This window comes from Megascapheus bottae, chromosome 18 (genome assembly GCF_031878675.1).
Source record: "Megascapheus bottae isolate mThoBot1 chromosome 18, mThoBot2.hap1, whole genome shotgun sequence".
Lineage (NCBI taxonomy): Eukaryota > Metazoa > Chordata > Mammalia > Rodentia > Geomyidae > Megascapheus > Megascapheus bottae.
In genome coordinates, this window is record NC_143526.1 from 10,844,367 (window position 1) to 10,867,654 (window position 23,288).

General features: G+C 45.9%; 1 protein-coding gene across 2 annotated transcripts in view; it reads left to right on the top strand.

Moving 5' to 3' along the window:
* The first annotated feature begins 859 nt into the window (after positions 1-859).
* The window catches only part of Acss1 (acyl-CoA synthetase short chain family member 1), a 55,983-nt gene continuing 33,554 nt past the window's right edge, over positions 860-23,288 (top strand). Inside the window, exons 1-2 of one of the 2 annotated variants that reach the window (XM_090351905.1) lie at positions 860-1,283; positions 13,996-14,092. In XM_090351905.1, coding sequence (XP_090208031.1) covers positions 956-1,283; positions 13,996-14,092 — 425 coding nt within the window. In that variant the 5' untranslated portion in view covers positions 860-955. The remainder of the gene's footprint in view (positions 1,284-13,995; positions 14,093-23,288) is intronic. The other variant, XM_090351904.1, reaches the window with a different exon arrangement.

The following is a 23,288-nucleotide window of genomic DNA, read 5'->3' on the forward strand; positions in this document are numbered from 1 at the left end:
GACACACACACAGAGACACAGACACAGAGAAAGAGACAGAGAGATTGCTCTAGTTTCACACAAAAGGCAAAAAAGAGGAACCAGGAACTTGCCCAAAGGTCACTGGAAGTAGAAATGTCTGATGTGAACCCAGGCCACAGACACTGGTGCAAGTCCAAGGAAGTCCTCATGGGCTCTAATTAACAAAGGTCGCAAGAACCTTTGCTCCTCTGGGTTAAACTTTTTCCCTGGGCCAGAGAGACCAAGGTGGCCAAGACCGAGGTGGGAAGGTGGGTGATAGGAATTTCAGGTTCCACTCAAGCCTCCATAATTCTTGGTCTGAAGGCCTCCCCTGCTGGCTTCTTGGCGGGGGGGGGGGTATCGGGGGAGGGTGGCACTTATGTGTGCGGTGGGTAGAGTACAGGCCAGCTCCGTTAGGAGAGGAGTTCACTCTCATGGAAGCGATTAGGAATCAGAACGCTGTGATGCTAAACGGACCGACCTTTGGTCCTTCGACTCATCCCTGCGCTTCCATCGATCGCTCCATCCACCCGCCACGGACATTCCATACCCCCTCCTCTCCATCCCAGAGGGTTCCCCACACCCCAATCCTCCCCGTTCCTCCCCATCCCCGCTCCCCAATTCTCCCTGTCCCAACACACTTGCCTCTTCCCCACGCAGGCGTGGAGAAACCGCCTGGGCTTTAAAAAGCGCGCGCGCTGAACCCAACACAGCCCGAAGCCCAGAAGCAGCCGCGCCCGAGCGCAGAGCAGCGCGGCGCCCTCCGGTCCCCCTTTCTCCCCTGCTACCCCCAAACCCGAGGGAGAGGAGAAGGGGTGGGGACCTAGGCTAGGCGGCCTTAAGGAAGCCCCGAGGAGAAGTGGGTGGTGGCTGGAGGGCGGAGTCAGGGCGGAGCCCGCGGAGGCGCCAAGGGGCACCCCGAGCTCTCCGTACACTCAGTGGGGTGTCCGGCGAGATGGCGGCGCGCTGCCTGGGCCGCGGCGTGGGGCGGCTGGTGGGCGTCTTGCGCGGGCGCTCGGGGCAGCCGGGGCGACGGCTGTGCGCGGGGAGCGCGCCGCGCGGGGCGGCCTTGGGGCTGTCGGGCCGCGCCCCCGCCGCCTTCCCCGCGCCCCCGGGCTCCTACCCCGCGTTGAGCGCGCAGGCGGCTTTGGAGCCGGCTGCCTTTTGGGGACCGCTGGCGCGGGACACGCTCGTGTGGGACACCCCCTACCACACCGTCTGGGACTGTGACTTCAACACGGGCAAGATCGGCTGGTTCCTAGGAGGCCGGTTAAACGTGTCTGGTGAGTGGGCTGGGGGGACACCCCGAACTTCTGAGGACACAGAAGGAACTTCTCCCCACTCCATCCCCCCCCCCAGCAGCTGTCACTGGGCCTAGCGACTGGAGCTGCTGCAGCCCAACCCCAGTCCTGCATCCCACCAGCTGGGGACCAGGGTCTCCAGTCCCAGGGCAGACTAGAGGCTTGCGGATCCCCCTTTCCCGGCTCCAGCCCGTGCCCATGGCTTTTGGGCCCCAGCGTAGTTTCTCAGTCTGTTGTCTTCACAGTTTAATCACCAGGGACCACAGGCTGCAAAGCTTGTCTGGGAGAAGGTGTGGGGGGGAGGGGGGAGAGCAGCCTGCTACTCTTGAGCTAGGCTGTGTGTGTGTGTGTGTGTGTGTGTGTGTGTGTGTGTGTGTGTGTGCGCGCGCGCGCGCGCTCAGAGCAAGGTGTCCCTGGAGTAGGAACTTCTCTGTTCCTGTCCCCTGGCCAGCAGGATAAACGGAAAGCAGCAAGCATGTGGCCCTTGTCATCGCCAACTGCCAGGCAGTGACTCCCCTGCGAACAAACCCTGCCGCCGAGTAAACAGAGCTCTGGCCAGGGGCTGGTTATCTACTTGTTCTGGGGAGTGTGGGCGGGAGCCTCAGAAAACTGTGGGCCCAAGACATACTTCCTGTCTTAGACCTGGTGGGCCTGGGAGAGCCCTGAAGCAGCTGGTTTCTGCCTAGCCTGAATCCTGTTCTGCTAAGTTTTGGGGACAGGAGGACATGTACGACCCTCTCACTATAATCATCAGAAGCACTGAGAAGGCAGTAAAGAAACCCGGGCCTTGGAACTGCAAGCCGAGGCCGATCTTTCTGAGTAGGCCTCCAGGAGAAGAGAGAGAGAGAGCCTGGCGCCCAGGGAGTAGTCAAAGAGGCTGTGGTGCTATTGGCTGGGTCTAGGGATAAGTTTAAGGAAAGAACTACAGATGTCGGTGCAAGATTGTGCTTTGTTAGAGGGCCAAATGTGGAGGTGGAATCTGGTGTGTTTCTAGTTCTGTTCTCTCTTTCAGTAATTCTGAGACTTCATCCTTGTTTGTACAAAAGGGCAGTACAGTTCACACCTGTTAAGGCTGGCTATGAGAGAGTGCTGGAATACCAGGATTGGGCTCAGCCCTTACTGGTGACTAGCAATAGCAAAAACATTTTTTTTTTTTTATTGTGCGAGTGCCTCTCACTTGGCTTTTTCTCTCACGTCTAGCTTAATTTTTCTGCTAGGAGTTGGCTTTGAACTTCAACTGTCAGGTCTCAGCCTCCTTAGTAGCTAGGACAACAAGAAGTGAGCTATCAGCACTTGGGAAGCAGTAAAAAAATTTTAAAGTATATGTAGTATATTCTGTCATCATGTATTCAAACATTGCCTCGATATTATAGTGTCTATGTTCCAAATACAGAACCTTAGAGGAACTTTGGACCAGCTCTCCCACCCCATATTGAATATCACTTTGTGGGTTTAATCAAAATGAGTCACCTGATAAGTGTTTTCTTTAATATCGAGTCAGCAAGTGTGCTTGAATTAGTGGAAGAAAAAAAAATCCCTGATGTTTGCAGAGTTGATGGAATGTGTCCTTGAAGGATTAAAGCAATTTGCAAAAGGATAAGTACAATTTCTTTGGAAACAACCCTGGTCATAGGAGGCCTATGGAAGGTCATCAGTGGTTAACTCCTGCCTCCACGGCTAGTAAGGCAGTGTGGTGGACCTCAGGGCTGACCTTGAGGACCTCATCCTGGCCAAGGCAAGATGTGGTCAGTAGACAATACTACCACCACTTCCTCCTCCTCCTCCTCCTCCCCCTCCTCCCCTTCCTCCTCCTCCTCCCCTTCCTCCTCTTCCTCCTCCTCCTCTTCCTCCTCCTCCTCTTCCTCCTGTTCCTCCTCCTCCTCCTAGGCTTGAACTCTGGGCCTTAACTCTTGCTTGGCTTTTCTTGCTCGAGACTGGCATTCTATCAACAACTCCACATCCCAGTTTCTTTTTCTGGTTAACTGGAGAGAAGAGTCTCATGGATTTGGATCTAAGTCTCAATCCTTGGATCTCAGCTTCCTGGGTAGCTAGGATTACAAGCGTGAGCCACTGGCACCCGGTTTCTTTGGCCTCATTTCTTTCTTGGTGGCCTTTAAAGACACCGAGCTTTAGAGAACTGACCTGCAGGACTAATAACACTTCCATTGATCTTTTGCTTTGGATGGCCCTGCTTAGGCACCAAGTGGTCGGTTGGCAATATCCTTGCTCTTTGTCAGTCTGCAAACCAGAGTAGTGTCATTCAAAGATGGAAACAATTGCACTGGGAGACACCTGGAAAACTGTGGATGTGATAGGATTTGTTTTGGCCCCAGCTATCCGTCATGTGTGACAGATAAGGCCAGCATGAGGATGGCTTGGCCAAAAGCAAAAAGAAGAAAAGAAAAAACTGTGGGCACTTGCATCACCCCTGTAATAACAGCTAATCCAGGACATCTCAAAAGTTGGTCTTGGACCACAGCAAGCTGGCAACATTTTAGAAAATCAAATTCTGCACCCCTTCTAGACCTCTAGATTTAGAAATTCAGAAGCCATCTAGAAAAGCAGGTGTGTGCTCAGGTCTGAAAACCACTGATTGCATGCACAAAGAATAACAATGGGCCAGAAGCATGGCCTAGTGGTAGAGTACTTGCATAACATGCACGAAACCTTAGGTTCACATCCTTGGTACCACATACACAGAAAAAGCCAGAAGTGGTGCTGTGGCTCAAGTGGTAGAGCACTAACCTTGAGCACAAAAGGTCAAGGCCAGTGCCTGGGCCCAGAGATCAAGCCCCAAGACCAGGGGAAAAAAAGCATGTATTGCCACTGTTGAATAACAAACTGCTGCTCTCCTCATCCCCTTTAATGACGCAAGCATTTAATTCTTCTCAAGTGTTGAGGGTCAGGACTCTGGACAGTGCCTGATGGGGTTGGCTTGTATCTTGCTGCCATGTCTAGAGCCTGGGTTGGTGCTACAATTAGCATATGGGTTGTCCCCCTAAAACTTATGCAGGAGTTGAATTCCCATTATGAGATATTAAGAAAGTTGAGCGTAAGTTGACTAGGGTGTTTAGAGATAAGTGGATTGGAATTGGGTAAAACCATACACTGGAGTCCCCAAGGTTGAATCCTTTATAAATCCTTTCAAATCTTTATCAACAGAGATACCAACACATATAACAACTCCATGACTCCTTCCATGTGCCATCTGTGTCATCTTGAACTCTCATCAGGCAGGTGACCACCAGAGATAGGTAGACTTTTTTAATTTTTTATTTCAGAAGGTACATCACCTCTCATACATTGACACTCCCTCTCATGTTTTTATCCCCATTTCCTTCCCCCCACCCCCTCTCAATCATCTTGTTTTCCCCCTTCCCTTTCCTATTTCAAATAAACAAATAAACATATACAATATACCAGGTTGAGTAAAATACAGTAATAATATGAGATTAACCAAAGGGCAACAAAAGAGAAATAACATAGTACATTAAGAACAACAATCACATAAGATAAAGCTCTTGTTTCCACATCCTGGAGATCCTTTCATTTAGCCTCATCCTATATGGCCTTATGTATCTAGGTTTTGAGCTATTGTAGTCCTATACTAGGAGAGTCCTAGGTTTGTACTAATTATCACAAATGAGGGAAACCATTGAACCTATGTTCCTTTGGGTCTGGCTTACTTCATTTAATATGATTTTTTCCAAGTCTTTCCATTTCCTTACAAATGGGGTAATGTCATTCTTTCTGATGACAGCATAGAATTCCATTGTGTATATAGGTAGACTTTGAACCTCTAGAACTGCAAGCTAAGTAAACTTCCTTTCCCCTCATATTCATTGTCATTGATATTAATTATACAAGGCGGGGAGTTTCACTGACATATGTTCATACATACAGGTAACCTATATGGATCAAATTCACTTCCCTCTGTTTCTTTTCCTTCTTGCATTTGAAGAATCTTTCTTGTAGTCTTTAAAAATTGTCTTTCACTGAAGTTGACCACCCTCTTGTATTTCCTTATAGTAGCAGAAAATGGTCCAATACAGTTGAAATAACTTGATAGAAGGCTGGGCTGCATGGGAATTTGGTCTTAAAAGCATGCTGGAAATACCTAATATCCAGAGGCCTATAATCAGTGCAGAAATCTTGAGACTTCTGACAAGCCTGTTTGACCTGGGGAATGTTATTTATGTTGTCTGTTTATTTCTTTATCCGATATAGTTATCAGTATACTCAGTTTAGGGCTCTGCTTAGGATTAGATAAGACTTCCAAAGCTCTTAAGTGTCTGCAGTCCTGAACAGTCCCAGTTACTGGCTGGTGTTAATTATTAATAAATTCTTTGGGAAATCCTTGACCTTGAATTTGGCCCGTAGCTGAGTTATTGAAAAACAGACCCGTATCCTCCTAGGGTTTGCTTTTGATCGAACTGAGATGAGTGGAAAGCAGGTCCTGGAAGATGTTCAGGTCCTAAAATGATTCCCCAAATGTCCTACTACTCTATTCCCACAAGCTTAGCCATGTGGGATGCTGGTACTTGAGGCTCTGGATAGGAGGTAGTCTCTCCCTTTTCAGTGACTTACTTGCTTCTCTCATCCTTACATGAAACAGTGTTGCAGAAAGTTCTTTGGGAAGCCAAGTTCTAAAAAGGATTCTTTCCTGCTTTTGACTTTTGGCTCTGATTTTGTCCTGTGTTCTATGAGTAGGATGCTAGGGTTGTAAATGTAGAAATCAGTGATATGTGTTCTGTTCTCAACTCAACACAGAACTAAGCCCTGTTTCCTGGACCTCAAATTTGAGTCTGACGTGTGTGTGTGTGTGTGTGTGTGTGTGTGTGTGTGTGTGTTCGTGCGCACACATGCGCTTGTGCGCGCCAGTTCTGAGGCTTGAACTCAGAGCCTTGCATTCTCACTTTACTTGTTCTGCTCAGAGTTGGCTCTCTACCACTGGAACCACCTCTGTTTCTGGCTTTTCTTCCTTTTGGGTAATTAGATCAGTGTTTTTCAGATTTGTCTCATTGGACTGGCTTTGAACTGTGATTAGTTTGAACCCTGGGTAGCTAGGATTATAGGCACGAACCACTAGTGCCTGGCAAAATAAACTATTTTTAACTAACCATTGAATACTGAGAGATTTCTTGGATTTCCCCTCCCTGTAGTGCTGGAAATAGAATCCAAGGCCTTGCACACACCAGACAACTATTCTACCACTAAGCCACACTGTAGCATTTTGAGGCTTTAAAAAATTAACTGCCAAAATAGAAAGTGTGTTAGTAGCACTCTCTCTTCTGTGCCATGTCCTAACAATTCAGAAGCAGAAACAGTGATCATCAAAAGCAGATACTACACAGCCTGTGTGCCATTATTCTCTCAGTGGTTAAAACACACACACACACACACACACACACACACACACACACACACACATCTGGCTGGATGCTGATAATTAATGCTTATCATCTAGCTACTCAGGAGGCTGAGATCTGAGGGACACAGTTCAAAGCCAGCATAGAAAAGTCTATGAGACTCTTATCTCTAATTAACCACCCAAAATCCTAAAGTGGAGATGTGACTTGAGTGGTAGAGCCCCAGCCTTGAGGAAAAAAATGAAGGGATAACACCCAGGCCCTGAGTGCAAGTTCCAATACTAGCACCAAAAAGAAGAAAAGTAAAAAGCTTATCTAGGTTTGTGAGGAACTCTAAATGGAAATGTAACCCCAATCTTAGTGTGATAGTCCTCTGGAAGAACCTCTGAATTCTCAGTTGTGAGAGGCATGACTTACTTTAAATAGCACACGCTTGTGGAAAGTTGGCAAATACAGTTTTTGTGACTGATGCAATCTCTCAAAATGTGCTGGGAAGATTTGCTATTTAAAGACAACCATTGTGAATCCTTTTGCGGGATCTGAACTTCCCAGTTTCTTTTGATTCACACTGAATTTTTGGGAGCTGGGCTTGTTTGAAGTGGGTGTGTATGACCAGGATTTATTTAAACAACCAACCCCGTGGTGTCTCCTGGGGGTGTAGCTAAGTGGCGACAGGTTTGCTTACCATATGGTGGCCTTGTGGTCCTTCCCCCAGCCTTGCAAAGATAAGGAGTGTTTAAAAAATTGCCATATTATTGTGTGTCATCTTTAGAAAGAAAACAACATTCTTAGTGTCCACTCAATCCCTCAGCCTGTCCTGGGGATTGAACCCAGGCCCTTTCCCCTGCTAGGCAAATTCTCCACTACTTGAACAACACCCCCTTCCCTGCCCCAGCACTTCTGTTTCTTCACTTTGCCTGGGTTGGCCTAAAACTTGGATCTGGTGATACTCCTGCCTCTGCCTGCTTCCCAAAGAGTTGGGAGTGCCTGGGAATTACCAATATGCTCTCTTAGTTAATTAAGCCACGGCACGTCAGCGAGCAGTCGTTCGTTCACTTGTTTGCTTATTTGGGGATATTAAAGTTTGAATTCAGAACTTCCTGCTTGCTAGACAGGTGCTCTGCTATTTGAGTCATAGAGCCTCCAGCTCTTTTGCTTTGGTTACTTTTGAGATACCAGTTCCTTTTTTATACTTCTCCAGTGTAGCTGGGATGCTAGATGTGTGCCACTGCACTATCTCAACTGAGATGGGAGCCGAGAAGGCTTTATGCTGTCTTCTAGCCATCATCCTCCCCATCTCAGCCTCCCAACCAGGTAGGATTACAGGTATGAGCCACTAGTGCCCAGCTGGCACTAATTTGCCTGCTTGTTGCTAAGGCTGTGTTGGGGTGTGAAGAGTTGGATGACTGTAATCGCAGTGGAGCTTGTGGCCCAGCTGGCCTTCTACTTCTAGTGTTGTCTTCCCATGTGTATGATCCCACTTAGAGTCGTTGGTGGTCCTATCGTACATACGTGGTGAGTAATCCAGAAAAATATTCAGTGCCTCAGTGCCAGCATTCTAATGAGGAGAGAGATCCGAAACCAGTCATCAAAGGACAAGATAGCATCAGTGCAACAATTTCAATGCCCACCTCTGGCTCTCCTTTCTAGAGTTGAGCAATGCTTCATTCCCCAATATAAAAATAACAGATCGGTCATGCCGAAGTTATTGTCCTTGTGAGGCAGGAATGGGGAGACAGTAGGATAGGGCAATAACACATTACTCTTTCTGTGAAGAGATTAAGGTGAAGGCTGGGAGTGTGGCCTAGTGGTAGAGTGCTTGCCTAGCATGTACAAAGCCCTGGGTTCAATTCCTTGGTACCACATACACAGAAAAGAAAAAGTGGTACTATGGCTCAAATGGTAGTGCCCTAGCCCTGAGAAAGCTCAAGGACAGTGCCCCAGGCCCTGAGCTCAAGCCCCAGGACTGGGGGAAAAAAAAAAAAGATTAAGGTGAATATATGTGGTGGCTCATGCCTGTAATTCTAGCCCCCCAGAGGCTGAGGCAGGAGGCTTATGAGCTTGAGGCTAGCCTGGGCTAGCAGAGGGAACTTTCTTCCCAGGCTCATTAACACCGGTCTGTTTGGAAGATTTGGCTGCTCTCTCTTTAATCTTGATTCTAAAGGGCAGATAAACAGCCCACGTTTCAGTTTGGGCGTGAGTGACTCCATTTTGATTTTAAGTCTGTCTGTGCAAGAGCTTAGACCAAAGCAATGGCTTCCTGTGATTTTTTTTTCTTAAACTTTATACAGTAAATAAACAAACCCATCCTGGGGCAACTCCCTCAAGGTTTTGACATCTGCTAGAAGAATTAAAATTCCCATGATAGTGGAAAGGAGAGTCCTTTGGGTCCTCGTGACCTAGACTCTTTGTATCCCAAAGTGGAGACAACCAGGAAGAATAAGACAGTGTTCAGTGGTCCAGGGTCAACTGAGAGGTGGGAGGACAGTTGTGTGCTGGGAGATTTGGAAGGCTTGGAATTGGAGCCACGCCTTAATTGTGCTGGGCCCTGGCCCAACTCTTCTTGGAAATGTAATTTTCTTGTCCCACTGCCCAGTTTCTTAAATTGAGATGCATCTGTGTTTTGTATTTGAAATTGCTGTTTCAAATGTAGATATAAGAATCTACTCTCTGTCTCCCTCCCTTTTTTCCTTCTTTCTTTCCCACCCTGCATTTTTTTTTTCCCTTCTTTCCCAACTCACCCTCTTCCTTCCTTCTTTTCCTTTCTGGAGTCAGGAACCATAAATATATGCTAAGAACCAAATCAATTTGGCATTTTAAAGACACACCCCCCAACCCTGCAGACTCCTGTGGTGCACTGTTGACTGCTAGCAATGAAAGGATTATTCTCTCTCTGTGTCTCTCTCTGTCTCTGTCCATATCTCTGTGTCTGTCCGTGTGCCTGTGTGTCTATCTCTCCCTGTGTTTCCCTTGGGAACACTGTGACACCCTCTGACTCCATCTCAGAAAACACTCAAAGGGCACCTAATTCTTAGTCAAGCCCAGAGTAGGGATTGTTATGTTGCCCCATAGCTTAGGAAGCTGGGACTTCAAGGACATTGTCTGTGGTTAGCCGGTGGCTGGCCAGAGGCCAGACTTAACAGGATTTTAGCAGCAGTTCCAGGCGGCCAGCCAGTGAGGCTTGGCCAGGTTTCACATAGAGCTGGCAAGTGTGTTTTGGTTGCTCTCTTCCCCAAAGGAAAAAAGTAATAGAAAACACAGAATCTTGAATTCACATATAAAGTAGACACACAATGTCTGGCCCCTTGGGGCCCCAGGACCAACCAGGGCTTTACTCTAGGATCACCTAGTCTGGAGTTAGGGGGCTGGGGTTGCCTTTGTGGGACCTGGGCATTCAGGTGCTAATGAGCCCTCAGGGATTTGGACGTTACTCAAGAGTAAAAAGGACTAGTTTTGTTCAATCAAAGAGGCCTTCTAAGTTGAAGGATAAAGTCCCAAAGAGGATGTCTGCTTCTTCCCCTGAGCATGAGGGACAACCTGGTAACACTTAGACTCCAATGTACTTTGCAGCTGGAGGATTTGAATTCCCTGTCTTTCCATCATGAAGAGCTTTGCTACATCTTTGGCTCTGTGATCGGAGATGTTAGCATACGAACATGAAAAGGACACTTGGCCCCTGCCCAAATCTATATAGCAAGCAGCAAATGTTTCAGAGGAAGGCATAGGCTCCAACCAAGAACGGGGACGTAGACAGTGAGAGAGTGAGGGAGAAGTGTTTATCTAGCCCTGCAACATAAGTTGGGGTGAGGAGGTCATTGCCGGACAGGAGGAAATCAGTGTAAAGTCCCTGGAGCAGGGGGAGCTTCCTGAACTGTGTATGGACATCAGGAAGAGATATGTCTCTTGGAGCCTTGGCATCCACTGATTGAGTACCCTCTGGGTATGAGGAAAGCTCCTAAGGAACAAATGTATTTGAGGCTCTGTTCTGATTTGCCTAGATTTGTGCCATCTGAAAGAGATGGACACCATAGCTAATGTTGCTGGCTGTGCCCTGGTCCTTTCTACCCATAGCAGGCCTTTCTCCATTCCTCCTTCCTCAGCGCTGCCTTCTCACTGGGCACAAAATAAAAGGAGGACCTTCTAGGCTCTGAGACCTCAGTTCAAACTCAGGTAATTCCTCTGGGGAAGGAGAATCTCCTGGTTCCTGGCTGTCCTAGGAGCAGGTGATGTGGTGAGATGAAGTTAGGCATGGTCTCACTTGTGTTCTTAGCCCATCCCGCAGCTTCCTGGTCACTGGGACCACTCTGAGGTTGTTTCCTATCCACAGCTTGTCAGGCCACCCTGTAGGGTGACCCAGGGTCAGAGTGTGTCAGAGCAGAGCTTCTCTGAAGACAGTGTGGATGCACATCTCCTGGAGGCTCCTCAGCAGGTCTAAACTTTTTCCCAGCTCCCAGGTGATGCCTGGAGGAAGCAAGCCCAAGGCTAACAGCAACCAATGTCCGATAGGAACAGCCACCTCACCTGCTGAGCCTTCTTCTTACTACACAGCCTCATTCAGTCTGACTTGACTCTCCTCTGGAACTCTCCTCTGCAGTATCCATCCTCAACTGAGCCTGTCCAGCTTGTCACAACCTGACCAGAGTCACCACTAAGCAAGGGACAGGGTCTTGTGACAGGGTTAATCTTAATTGATTTCTCAGAAGTCACCATTTTATGGTGTTAGGGTAAAAATAATTGGTTTCTGGGACACACACACATACACAGAATCAGAGAAACAACACATTTATGCCCATGGGCAAGGTTGGCTAATATTTGCCAAGCCAGTTGCTCATTTTCTCCCCATCGTTAATTTTTTCATATACTTCAGGATTTACTTGCTTAGGTTACGTATTTTCAACTAAAGTCTCACCTGTCTGTAAGATTTCACCCCTTTCACAGTGCCTTTTCCTTCCACTGGCACAGGCTTTCTTTTCTGCCACCTGTTTGTTGCACAAAAGAGTTCTTAGTTGGATCATTACGAGGTGACAATGGAGGGCGGGGTAGGTAGAACTAATCTGCTATGGTGTAACTTTGGTAATCTGAGGAATAGTAGTAGTCTGTCCCCCTGGCCTCAGGGAGGTGCTGTCTATGTGGAAGCAGTTATGATTTTGGTTTCAATTCTGGTTGCTCTTGGTTTCTATAGGTTTGCCTCGCCTGGGCACATTAAGGCCTATTACTGTATGGATAAGATGATGATATTTGCTATAGCCTACCTTGTGTTTTTGGTAGATTTCACATGGTTCTCAGGGTTGTATCTGTTATCTGCATCTACAGTTGGGGTTGAGTGTCTTCCTTTGTCACTAAGCATGATACCTTCAGTAGAAATGTGCCCTGGAGGCTGGTTGAATTAAACTAGACCCTCCTCTCAGGCTTGTAGACGACCTTCATCAAACATTTTGGGAAAATGGGGGGAGGAACTCCAAGGGGGTGGAACTGTGTGTGTGTATGTGTGTGTGTGTGTGTGTGTGTGTGTGTGTGTGTGTGTGTGTGTATTGATACTGGGGCTTGAACTCATGCCCTTGCTCAGCCATTGTTGCTTATAGTTGGAGTTCTACCACTTGGGCCACCCCACTGGTCTAGCACTTTTCTGGTTAATTGGAGACTCTTGCAGATTTTTCTGCCCAGACTGGCTACAGATCACACTCCTCAGATCTCAGCCTCCAGAATAGCTAGCATTACAGATATGATTCACAGACACTTGGTTTTTAAAGTCCTCAAACTAGTTTGTGCTGAAAGAGAGACACTCTTCACCTGCTAGACATTAGCTGGAGTCTCAGTGGATGGAACCCACCCCTGGGTATTGGCTGAAATAACACCAGAAACCCTCAATACGGTCAGCAGCACTTCACATGAGATTAGTGGTGTTTTTGCGGTGCCATTCTGTTCAGAGTGCAGCATGGACTCACTTAGAACACACAACATATACACACACAAATAAACACACATGGCTGCTAATATCAATTGTGCAGGTTCGGTTCAGAGTGTAGCATGGACTCACTTAGAACACACAACAAATATGCACACGGATAAGCATGCATGGCCACTAATATCAATTGTGCAGCGCCAAGTGTGCTCCTGCACCTCTTCCCATTTCACTTTCTGTTCCTCTTTCCTATTTTGTAGGCATTGCTTTCCTCTTTTGTTTTCTAGTGCTTCCAAGAAATCTCCTGGGTCCGTTCGTATTGGTACTATTTTTTGTGCATCTATGTTTATTAAGCTATTTGAGGTATAATTTATGTATGGAGCTCTGAGGAAACTTTGGGAGACTAGGGGGTCGGGTGGCCCAAGACTGCACAAAGTCCTTGTTTCCTCCAGAGTCCTGAGGGGCCAGTGGCAGAAGTAAGTAACGAAGACCTGGCTCTCAGGGCTGCTGGAGAGGGGTCTCTGCATTGACGGTCTGAGTTCAGTACACCTTTGAAATCAAAAGATTAGTGAACAGGATGTCAACAAATAGACAAACCTGAGGAGTCTACTAATCCTCAGGTTTCCTGGGGATTAACTAGGGTCCTGCCCTTTTGGTTTAACAGGCAAGTCATATGATCTGTACTTGTATAATAGGGATGGAGTGCAGGTAAAACTTTCTGGAAAACTAGCAGAGCTTGGTTCAAAGCAGGGTGTTTGATCAAGAGAAAGGGTATTAATGAATGTGAAGTAATGCACCTTCTATCTGGTGAATATAATGTAACCCTTCTATTAATTACAATAAAAATATATGAAAAAAAAACAAGGTGTTTGTTGGGCACCTGAAAATGGGTTTAGATTTTCCTGGTTGTCATTTCCCCTCTGTGGTGCCAAATCAACTAGGTATAAAAGGGCTCTCAGGCTGGGCATGGGTGGCACATGCCTATAATCCTAGCTACTCAGGAGGCTGAGATCTGAGGTCTGCAATTCAAAGCCAGCCTAGTCACAAAAGTCCATGAGACTCTTATCTCTTAACCACCAGGAAACCAGAAGTGGTTCTGTGGCTCTAAGTGTTAGAGCACTAGCTTTGAGCCAAGGAGCTCAAGGACAGTACCCAGACCCAGAGTTCAAGACCCACAACCCCCCCCCCAAAAAAAAGGTGTGTGTGTGTGTGTGTGTGTGTGTGTGGTGTGTTTGTGGGCATGATTGTGATCTGTGGTAGCAACAGAATGTCCTGCTTGTAGTAAGAATTCTTTCTTGCCCTTGAGGCACAGCTTAAGTGATAGGGTGCCTGTTTAGAAAGTGTGAGGCCTTGAATTAAGCCTTGGCCCATTCTCACTTTGAAGGCATCAGGATTTATGACTGCAAACCTTGTTTTTGTACAGTTAACTGTTTGGATCAGCATGTCCAGAAGTGCCCGGACAGTGTTGCTTTGATCTGGGAGCGTGATGAACCTGGAACTGAAGTGAAGATTACCTACAGGTACTGTGTGCCCCTGGTGGATCTCAGCATCCAACTGGGTAGCCTGGGCAGAGGAAACTGCTTTGGGATGGATGAGTGCTCTGCTGGGCTTATTTGTGGTTAAAAAAAGGGAGGCCCTTCTTTTTGCTCCCTTTAGCCATTCTCAACGTCTGCGGATTCACAAAGGAGAAAGTCTTTGAGACAAACATGTAGATGTTAAGGTATGGGGAGGGATCTGGCCTGGTGCTGCAGCTGTATCTGGTCTGGGGAAGGGGTTTTCTGAGCCTGGGGAAGCAGGTTTCAGCTTTGGAACTGCCCTCCTCCCAGGAGAAGGAGACATGGGGCCAGCTGAATAAAATGCATGCTTGTGTCATAAACATCAGCCACCGAGCCTCTTATTCTCTACACCGCTATGACACAGGACAATCAAGAATACATAGTCTTTGGCCAGGCACTGGTGGCTCATGCCTGTAATCCTAGCTACTTGGGAGGCTGAGGTCTGAGGACCGTGATTCAAAACCAGCCCAGAATGGAATGTTTGTGAGACTCTTAGCTCAAATTAACCACCAACCACAAAAAAGGTGGAGGTGGAGCTATATGGCTCAAGTGGCAGAATGTTAACGCTAAGGGAGAGAGCACCTAGGCTCTGAGTTCAAGACCCAGTACCTGTATCAAACAGAAATGAAGCAAAGCATAATTTTTTTTAAAAAAGAAAGCAAACATTAACATTTTTTTATTCTTTGATTCTTTGTGCGGATTATTTGCACATTCTTTGAACTGAGCTCATGGGCATGGAGGATTTAAGATGGACTCGATTATAACCAGCCTCCTGAAAGCTGCTTCCTCTGTGACTGCCTTGCTCAGAGGCTTTGTGGTCAGTTGGTGCAGAACACTGCTTCTCCATTATTGCTTCCTTGACTCAGACTGGGGTATAACACAATGTAGAGCCCTTGCTTAGCAGGTGCAAGGCTCTGGTTCCATTCCAGAACTACTACATAAACAAACAAAATCCCCTTTGGCTTACGGTGCGTGCAGAATTCCTTTCTTCTTCCTTCCTTCCTGTGGTTTTTGTGTGTGTGTGTGTGTGTGTGTGTGTGTGTGTGTGTGTGTGTGTGTGTGTGCTAGTTTTGTGGCTTGAACTCTGGTCACTGTCCTTTAGCTTTTTCATTTAAGAGTAGCACTCTATTACTTGATCCACACCTCCATGTCTGGCTTTTTGGTGGTTAATTGGAGAGAAGAATATCAGCCTTTTCTTCCCAGGCTGGCTTTGAACCATGATCTTTAGATCTCAGCTTCCTAAGTGGCTCAACTTCCTTAGTACTCAGCTTCCTGAGTAGAACTTACGGGAGTTCCTTCTGTGTGATTACCCTTCTGGTTGTCTTTGGACTTTCCTTGACCAGTTATCAACAAGTTGCCTTTAAGATACTTTGTAACAGTCAAGACAGAATATGGAATGTTATGGTAACAAATAATCCCCAAATGCATAATAGAGTGGTTTAAAAACATTTTTTTTGAGACAGGATTTTACTAGGTAGCCCAGGTTGGCCTCCAACCCACACTCATCATCTTAGCTTCCTGAATGTTAGGATTTCAAGTGTGAGCCACCATACACAGCCTGAGTGGTCATTTCTGACTGAATAGTCAGGGAAGGTCTTTCTGAGGACATTTAAGACTGAGGCCCAACTGCCAAGAGGAATAAGGAACAGAAAGTAGGTATGAATGTGTCTGGAACCTGGGAACCAGGGGCCTGAGTTTTTGTAGTTACTAGTGACTCAGGTGACTTTGGGTGACCAATCCCTTCCCCACTGGGCAGAATTTAGGTCAGTGTCAGATATTTATCACTGATTCCTCGCAACAGACTCTATGTGGCCTATAGGTCAGCATCATCTTGCTGCCAGGAGCCTGGGCACCCACTAAGCAGATACCCTGGCAGCCCATGCATGGAGGAATCTGGAGAGTGGTGATTGAATAACAAGCTCATTCTACTTCTGGGTTAAGGGCCTACTTGAGCTAGTCCTTTTGCCTTAGTTTGTTTTTCAGATAGGGTCTCTCACTTTTATCCCAGAGCAGACTTGAACTATAAGCCTCCTGCTTTCATTTCTCAAGTATCTGGGATCGCAGTCATGTGCTACTATGCCCTGCTCCGATTGTGTGTGAACAAGTATTCTTTTAAAAACAAACTTGAGGTATCTGCCTTGGGATGAAAACCATCTGTGGTGGGTGGACAGAAGCATTACCTGGACACCTGCAGATCGGGCGTGGCATTCCCTGGAGGACAGATCTCTCTCTGTCATTCTCATGTGTGCTATGTGGGGGATGTAGCAGTCCTTGGCACTCTGTGAACTGGGCCCACTGACATGTGGTTAAATATAAACCATGTGGGAATGTTCTGGACTGCATCTGGAGAGTGTGTTAATGCTATGAGAAACTTTGGTTTCACCATCAAGAAGTGGTGCCCCCCCCTCGGGGGAGGGAAATGGGTACCAAGACATGTGAAAGGGTATCAATGTATGTGAATTAATGCACCTTCTATCTGGCAAATATCATGTAACCCTAATGACAATAAAAAAAAAAGAAGCGGTGCCCCCCAGGCCAGAGACACATTCATGAGCAAAGGCTGTTTATTATTTTATCCCTCTAAAACCAAGCAGGCTGAATTAAGAGGAGTTTTCAGACATTAGACAGGCTTAGTTTTCTGGTTATTTGCCTTCTCTGTTAGAGTGAAAAGTGTTTGTATAGCATCTACAGTGAGTATTTGAAGATTCAACCATTTTCCTGGCCAAATTAAGTGTTAGAAGTAAGATTTTTTTTTTTCTTTAATTTTTGCCAGTCCCAGGGCTTGAAGGCTTGAACTCAGGGCCTGGGCACTGTCCCTGAGCTTCTTTGGCCCAAGGCTAGTGCTCTACCACTTGAACCACAGTGCCACTTCTGGTTTTCCCTGTGTATGTGGTACTGAGGAATCAAACCCAGGGCTTCATGCATGCTAGGCAAGCCTTCTACCACTAAGAAACATTCCTATCCCAGACATGAGATTTTTTTTTCTCCTGTTTTTGAGGAAAGTCCCCTACCTGTGCCGCTGGTTGGACTATTTGATAGCATACATATGCACACACCAGTCATTTTACTGCCCAAATGCCCTGTGCTTCAGAATTTTTCATAAACTAATTACATTAACTAATTTATAGTGCCCGGGAGGGAACCTATGGCTTTGCTGACTTGTTGATGTCAGGCAAGTGTCCTACTACTGAGCTATACTACACCCTTAGCCTTTAAAGAAACCCTGTGGGGCTGGGCATGCCTGTGATCTCAGCGCTGAAGTTCAAGGGCAACCTGTAAGAGCCCCACCTCAACTAGAAAGCAAAACAAAAGAAAAGCGGGTAGTATAGCTTAGAGGTTCAGGCCTGACTAGCATGCACAAGGCCCTAGACTGTATCCCCAGCACCACAAACAAAACAGAGCACAAAAAAAACCAGACAAGAAACCTTAAAGCACTGAAGGCCTCACATACTTGTAGGTGACTTAGAAATCTGCAGGCTAACAGACCCTCTGGAAAATCCCAGGTGACATACAGAAATGGCCTTCATCCTTAGCGGTGATCCCAGGCTCGGATATTATCACCTGCAGACTCACCCTGGGGTAGGCACTGGAGGAATGAATTTAAATTTTTATTAGTATACATTAATTGTACAAAGGGATTTCATTAGGATGTTAGAGGCAGACTGTCCTGGGATCAAATTTCTTCTCTAGTACATCTTAACCCCAATCCTCTTCCCTCGCTTTTTTTTTTTTTTTTGGTGGGTTGTGGGGCTTGAACTCTGGACCTGGGCATTTTCCTTGAGCTCTTCAGCTTAAGGCTACCGACTTCCAGTTTTCTTTTTTTTTTTGCCAGTCCTGGGCTTGAGCTCAGGGCTTGAGCACTGTCCTTGGACTTTCCCAAGGCTAGAGCTCTACCACTTGAGCCTCAGCACCACTTCCGGCTTTTTTCTATGTATGTGGTACCGAGGAATCGAACCCGGGTCTTCATGCATGCTAGGCAAGCACTTTAACCACTAGGCCAAACTCCCGGCCCCCCACTTCCAGTTTTCTAGAGGTTAATTAGAGATAAGATTCTCAGGTCCTTTTGTGTCACGGATGGCTTTGAACCTTGGTCCTCAGATCTCAGTCCGGCTTTCTCTTGCTTTAAAAAAATAGTATTTTAGTATTTCATTATTATTATTACTATTAACGTATTGTACAGAGGGTTCATCATTACATAAGCCAGATAATGCGTACATTTGTTTGGTTTTTTTTTTTGCCTGCGTTCACCCATTCCTTCCCTTTTCCAAGATTCCCCCATCTATCCCTGTTCATAGGTTACTTCCCTTACTTTTTTTTTTAACACTATATTTAATGGGTTTCATCTTTCTGTCTTTATACATAAATCATGTAGCTCAGTCATGTTTATATTCTCCTCTCTCAGTAGTTTTTGCTTTCTTCCTCTCCCTTCTTATTGGTTCTACTTCCAGCAGATAATACCTCCTTTATGCTCATGTTCCATTCTTTTGTGTCATTGTTATCTATGATCTAATTTCATTCACCTTTATGGCTAAAAAAATTAAGGAATTTGGAGCTTGTTTTTCCTCCAGACCTCTTGGGATGGGGATAGAAGAAATGGGAACATTCTGTGTGCCTGTTTCTGTGTGCCGAATCCACAGGCATGACTTCCTCATCTGTAAAACAGTGGTATAATTATACCTGAATTGGCTCAGCAGTATTGACACAAGGAGGTAAATTTGTCGGAGTATCAATATTATCAAGCAACCATCATGAGGATTCAGACAGGAATGAGTACTTACCACTCAGTGCTCAATACTCCTTGAGTACTTACTATCCACTGAGTAAGTACTATCCACCTAGTACTTCCTCAGGTCCAGTATTATTGTAAGTAAGCATTATGACTGAATTACTTTATTTAAGTGTCATAATTTGATTTGGCAAGAATAATGCTTCTTCTTTTTATTTCCAACACTTTATTGTGAAAAATTTGAAACATTGCAAACACCAGATAGTTACTTCCTACATTTTACCCTATAGGTCACTGTGTGATTCTGAGATCCATTCTTCTTCTTCTTCTTCTTCTTTTTTTTTTTTTTGGTGCATTTTAAAGTTAAGTCACAAGTACCATTTCACCTTTCCTAGGCACTCCTGCATGCATGTAATTTAACTGGAGGAAAGGGTGTGTTTTTTTCACCCCTATTTATGTGAAATGTATCTGCATTGATGTGCACATATGTGCATTTGCTGAGTTTTTGACCAATGCACACATCTGTGTAAAATAAACTAGGATTTTATGATGCAGAACAATCATTGCTTTGGAAAGTTTTTGTGGTCCTCCTTAATTAGTCATTGCTCCCCACAACACTAACCTTTAGTTAGTGTTTTCAGTACAATCTTACTGATTAGGAAACAGATTCCAAAGGAATGGTTCAATTAAAAATGAAGTACCTAGGGCTGGGAGTTCGGTCTAGTGGTAGAGTGCTTGCCTTGCATGCATGAAGACCCGGGTTCAATTCCTCGGTACCACGTATATAGAAAAAAGCTGGAAGTGGTGCTGAGGCTCAAGTGGTAGAGCTCTAGCCTTGAGAAAGTCCAAGGACAGTGCTCAGGCCCTGAGCTCAAGCCCAGGACTGGCAAAACAAAACAAAACGAAAAAACAATGAAGTACCTGCTTCAGCGGCAGTCATGGTTGGATTCCATGTCAGCAAATTCATGGCTGTGAACCCACATCATGTGCTGGAGAATCATCACATGCATACAGACCTCATCAGCAAATGCTGCTGAGGCCTGCGGGATCCTGAGAAGAAACCTTTCAAAAATGGCCCACGTCAGCATCTTTAATCCAGAGCTTGGCTTGTCAGGGATTGTCACTAATGTGCTTCTTCCTCAGGTGTCCACAGCTTCTCAGTTTTGGGTCTGCTAAATTCCCCCTCTCTTCTCTCTGTCTCTCTCCTCTCTATTTTTCTTTTGCTCTCTCACTTGTACTAGTGCTAGGGTTTGAGCTCAGGATCTCGTGCTCTTACTTTCTGTCTTTCATTCTTTTTCTTATTTTGCCAGTCCTGGGCCTTTGAACTCAGGACCTGGGTACTGTCCTTGGGCTTTCTCAAGGCTAGCGCTTTACCACTTGAGCCACAGCACCATTTCTGTTTTTTTTTTTCTATGTATGTGGTACTGAAGAATTGAACCTGGGTCTTCATGCATGCTAGGCAAGCACTCTACCACTAGGCTAAACTCCCGGCCCCTCGTGCTCTTACTTTCTACTCAATGTGGCACTCTACTCCTTGAGCCATACCTCCACTTCCAGCTTTTTGATGGTTAACTGGAGATAAAAGTCTCATGAACTTTTCTCCCTGGAATGGCAGAGAACTTCAATCCTTTCCCCTTGAATAGATAGGATTATAGTTAAGAACCACCAGTGCTGGGCCGTCTTGGCTCTTTGTCTCAGGAGGCTGATGTACACAGATGGAAAGCTTTATCCAAAGGAGCAGATAGGGGTGGCAGGCTCCTGACTGTGTCTGCCTCAGAGGGCCTTGGGGCTTTCACCCCAGCTTCTGGAGGGCCACAGGGGAAATACAAGGTGGGGCCTGGCCTATGGGGGAGAAAGCCACTGGGTGGAGCTGGGGGTGGAGGACCTGCTACCTGAAGAGCCTTGCTTCTGTTCTAGACTCCAGGTATCTTCAAATGAGATCACTTATAGAGGTCACACAAGGAAGCTGTTCCTTTGGGCTCTGGTGGCAGGAAGCGGGAAATCACATTTTTGACAAAATCTGGTTGGGGGAGGCTTTGGTGAGTCTTGAGTTTTGCAAGGCAGAGGAGGGAAGCATGAGAAGGAAGATAGGAAGAGCTAGGGCAGACAGCGCCAGAAGCAGACTTTCCAGAAGCTATGCTCTCTGCTCACTCTCTTCCCTAGCCGTCTGTGGCTTTGACCTCTCTGGCTCTCACTTTTCTTCTTTTTTCTTTTTTTTTGATTGATATAACCTCCCTTTATTTAAATTCTTTTCATTTTATTATAAAGGTAATGTACAGAGAGGTTGCAGTTATATAAGTCAGGTAAAACTTTTTACATTTACATTTAACATTTCTTTTTGAATAATGCTACCCCTTCCCTGCCATGAAAGACCCCAGATCTTTGTGCATGCTAAGCAAGTACTCTACCACTGGCCATTACTCCTGGCCCCATGAAATAATTTTCTAGGAAAAAAAAATCAAGCCTCAGAATTCTGAATTTTGAAAGTTTTATAACACCCATACCCACACCCACACCCATACCCACACCCACATTTTGTGCCAGTACTGAAGCCTGAACTGGATGTTCTTTGTTTTTTTCTGCTCAAGGCTGGCACACTACCACTTGAGTTATAACCTCTAATTTTGGCTTTTAGTGGTTAATTCGAGATAAGAGTCTCACAGACTTTTCTTCCCCAGCTGGCTTCAAACAATGATTTTCAGATCAGTTCTCAGCCTCCTGAGTATCTAGAATTACAGGTGTGAGCCACTGATGTCCAGCTTAATAATACAATTTAGCAAACAAAGTTCAGAATGCATAATTGTAATTTTCCAGGTGTATATATGTAATTATTATTACATTTATTATTATTATCATTATTATTTATTCTTAGGTCAAATATAAGGTTGATAGGCCATGACAATTAATAGAGCCCTTTTAAGTCTTTTACTTTAGCACAACATAGTATGAGGGGACAATTATGTTGAATAATGACTTTTCCAAGTCATTCAAAGAATGCTGATAAAATCAGTGAGAGAGACTGATTTATTCTCAGCATGGCTCTCACTTTTCTTCTTCTTCTTTTTTTTTTTTTTGCCAGTCCTGTGCTTGAGCTCAGGGCCTGAGCACTGTCCTTGGACTTTCTCAAGGCTAGAGCTCTACCACTTGAGCCTCAGCACCACTTCCGGCTTTTTTCTATATGTGGTACCAAGGAATCGAACCTGGGTCTTCATGCAGGCTAGGCAAGCACTTTAACCACTAGGCCAAACTCCTGGCCCTTATTTTTTATTTTATTTTTTATTTTTTTGCCAGTCCTGGGCTTGGGCTCAGGGCCTGGGCACTGTCCTTGGACTTTCTCAAGGCTTAGCACTCTCCTACTTGAGCCTCAGCACCACTTCCAGCTTTTTGTTTTTTCTATGTATGTGGTACCGAGGAATTGAACCTGGGTCTTCATGCAGGCTAGGCAAGCACTCTACCACTGGGCCAAACTCCTGGCCTCCGGCTCTCACTTTTCTTATCTATCAAATAGAACCACAGTTTTCCTCTACTGAGCTGCTGAGTGTGACATTTGGCATGAGAGCTTGCACTGGTGTTTGGGACAGAGAGGTCACTTGATGCCAGGTCAGTTGAGGGCAGACGAGTCCAGATGCAGTGAATGGTAAGAGTAAGGATGGCCTTGGGTCTGGGAAGGTGTGGGGCGGTGTTTAAAGCAACGAAGACACCTAGGGGGACTTTACTCGATGAGGACAAACATATCATCAGAAGGCAGGTCCCCATCTCACTCACCTCACCTGACCTTGCCCTTCTCACCCCTGCACAGATTACTTTGCCTAGCCCAAGTCCTCTATGAAGATCTGGGGAGGTGAAGGAGGCTCATTAGAGGATTGAAGGAGGGATCGGGACTGGGTGACCCAATCCTGATGACCAAGAAATAATACAAGGGCAGGTTGACCTGCAAAGCTGGAATGTTTAGTTGATTCCGGGTGGAATGAGAGGTCAGCAGCTCCTGGCTTGAACATGAAGTCCAGACTCAGTATCCCTATCTAAGGGAGGTGGAGCCCTGCAGACCTCTGGGTAACTCTGATTGAGAAACTTGATCTGGAGCCCACATGCCGACCCCTGGAATGTAATAGAAATCAAGGTATTTGTAACACACTGGTTTCTAAGACTTTGGATCTAAAAAACGTTAAAAAAAATCTTTCTAGGGACTGGGAGTTTGGCCTAGTGGTAGAGTGCTTGCCTAGGATGCACGAAGACCCGGGTTCCATTCCTCAGTACCATATACGTAGAAAAAAGCTGGAAGTGGTGCTGAGGCTCAAGTGGTAGAGCTCTAGCCTTGAGAAAGTCCAAGGACAGTGCTCAGGCCCTGAGCTCAAGCCCAGGACTGGCAAAAAAATTACAAAAAAAATCTTTCTATATATGACCACTGTTCTGTTCTCCTATTACCCTTTTGGG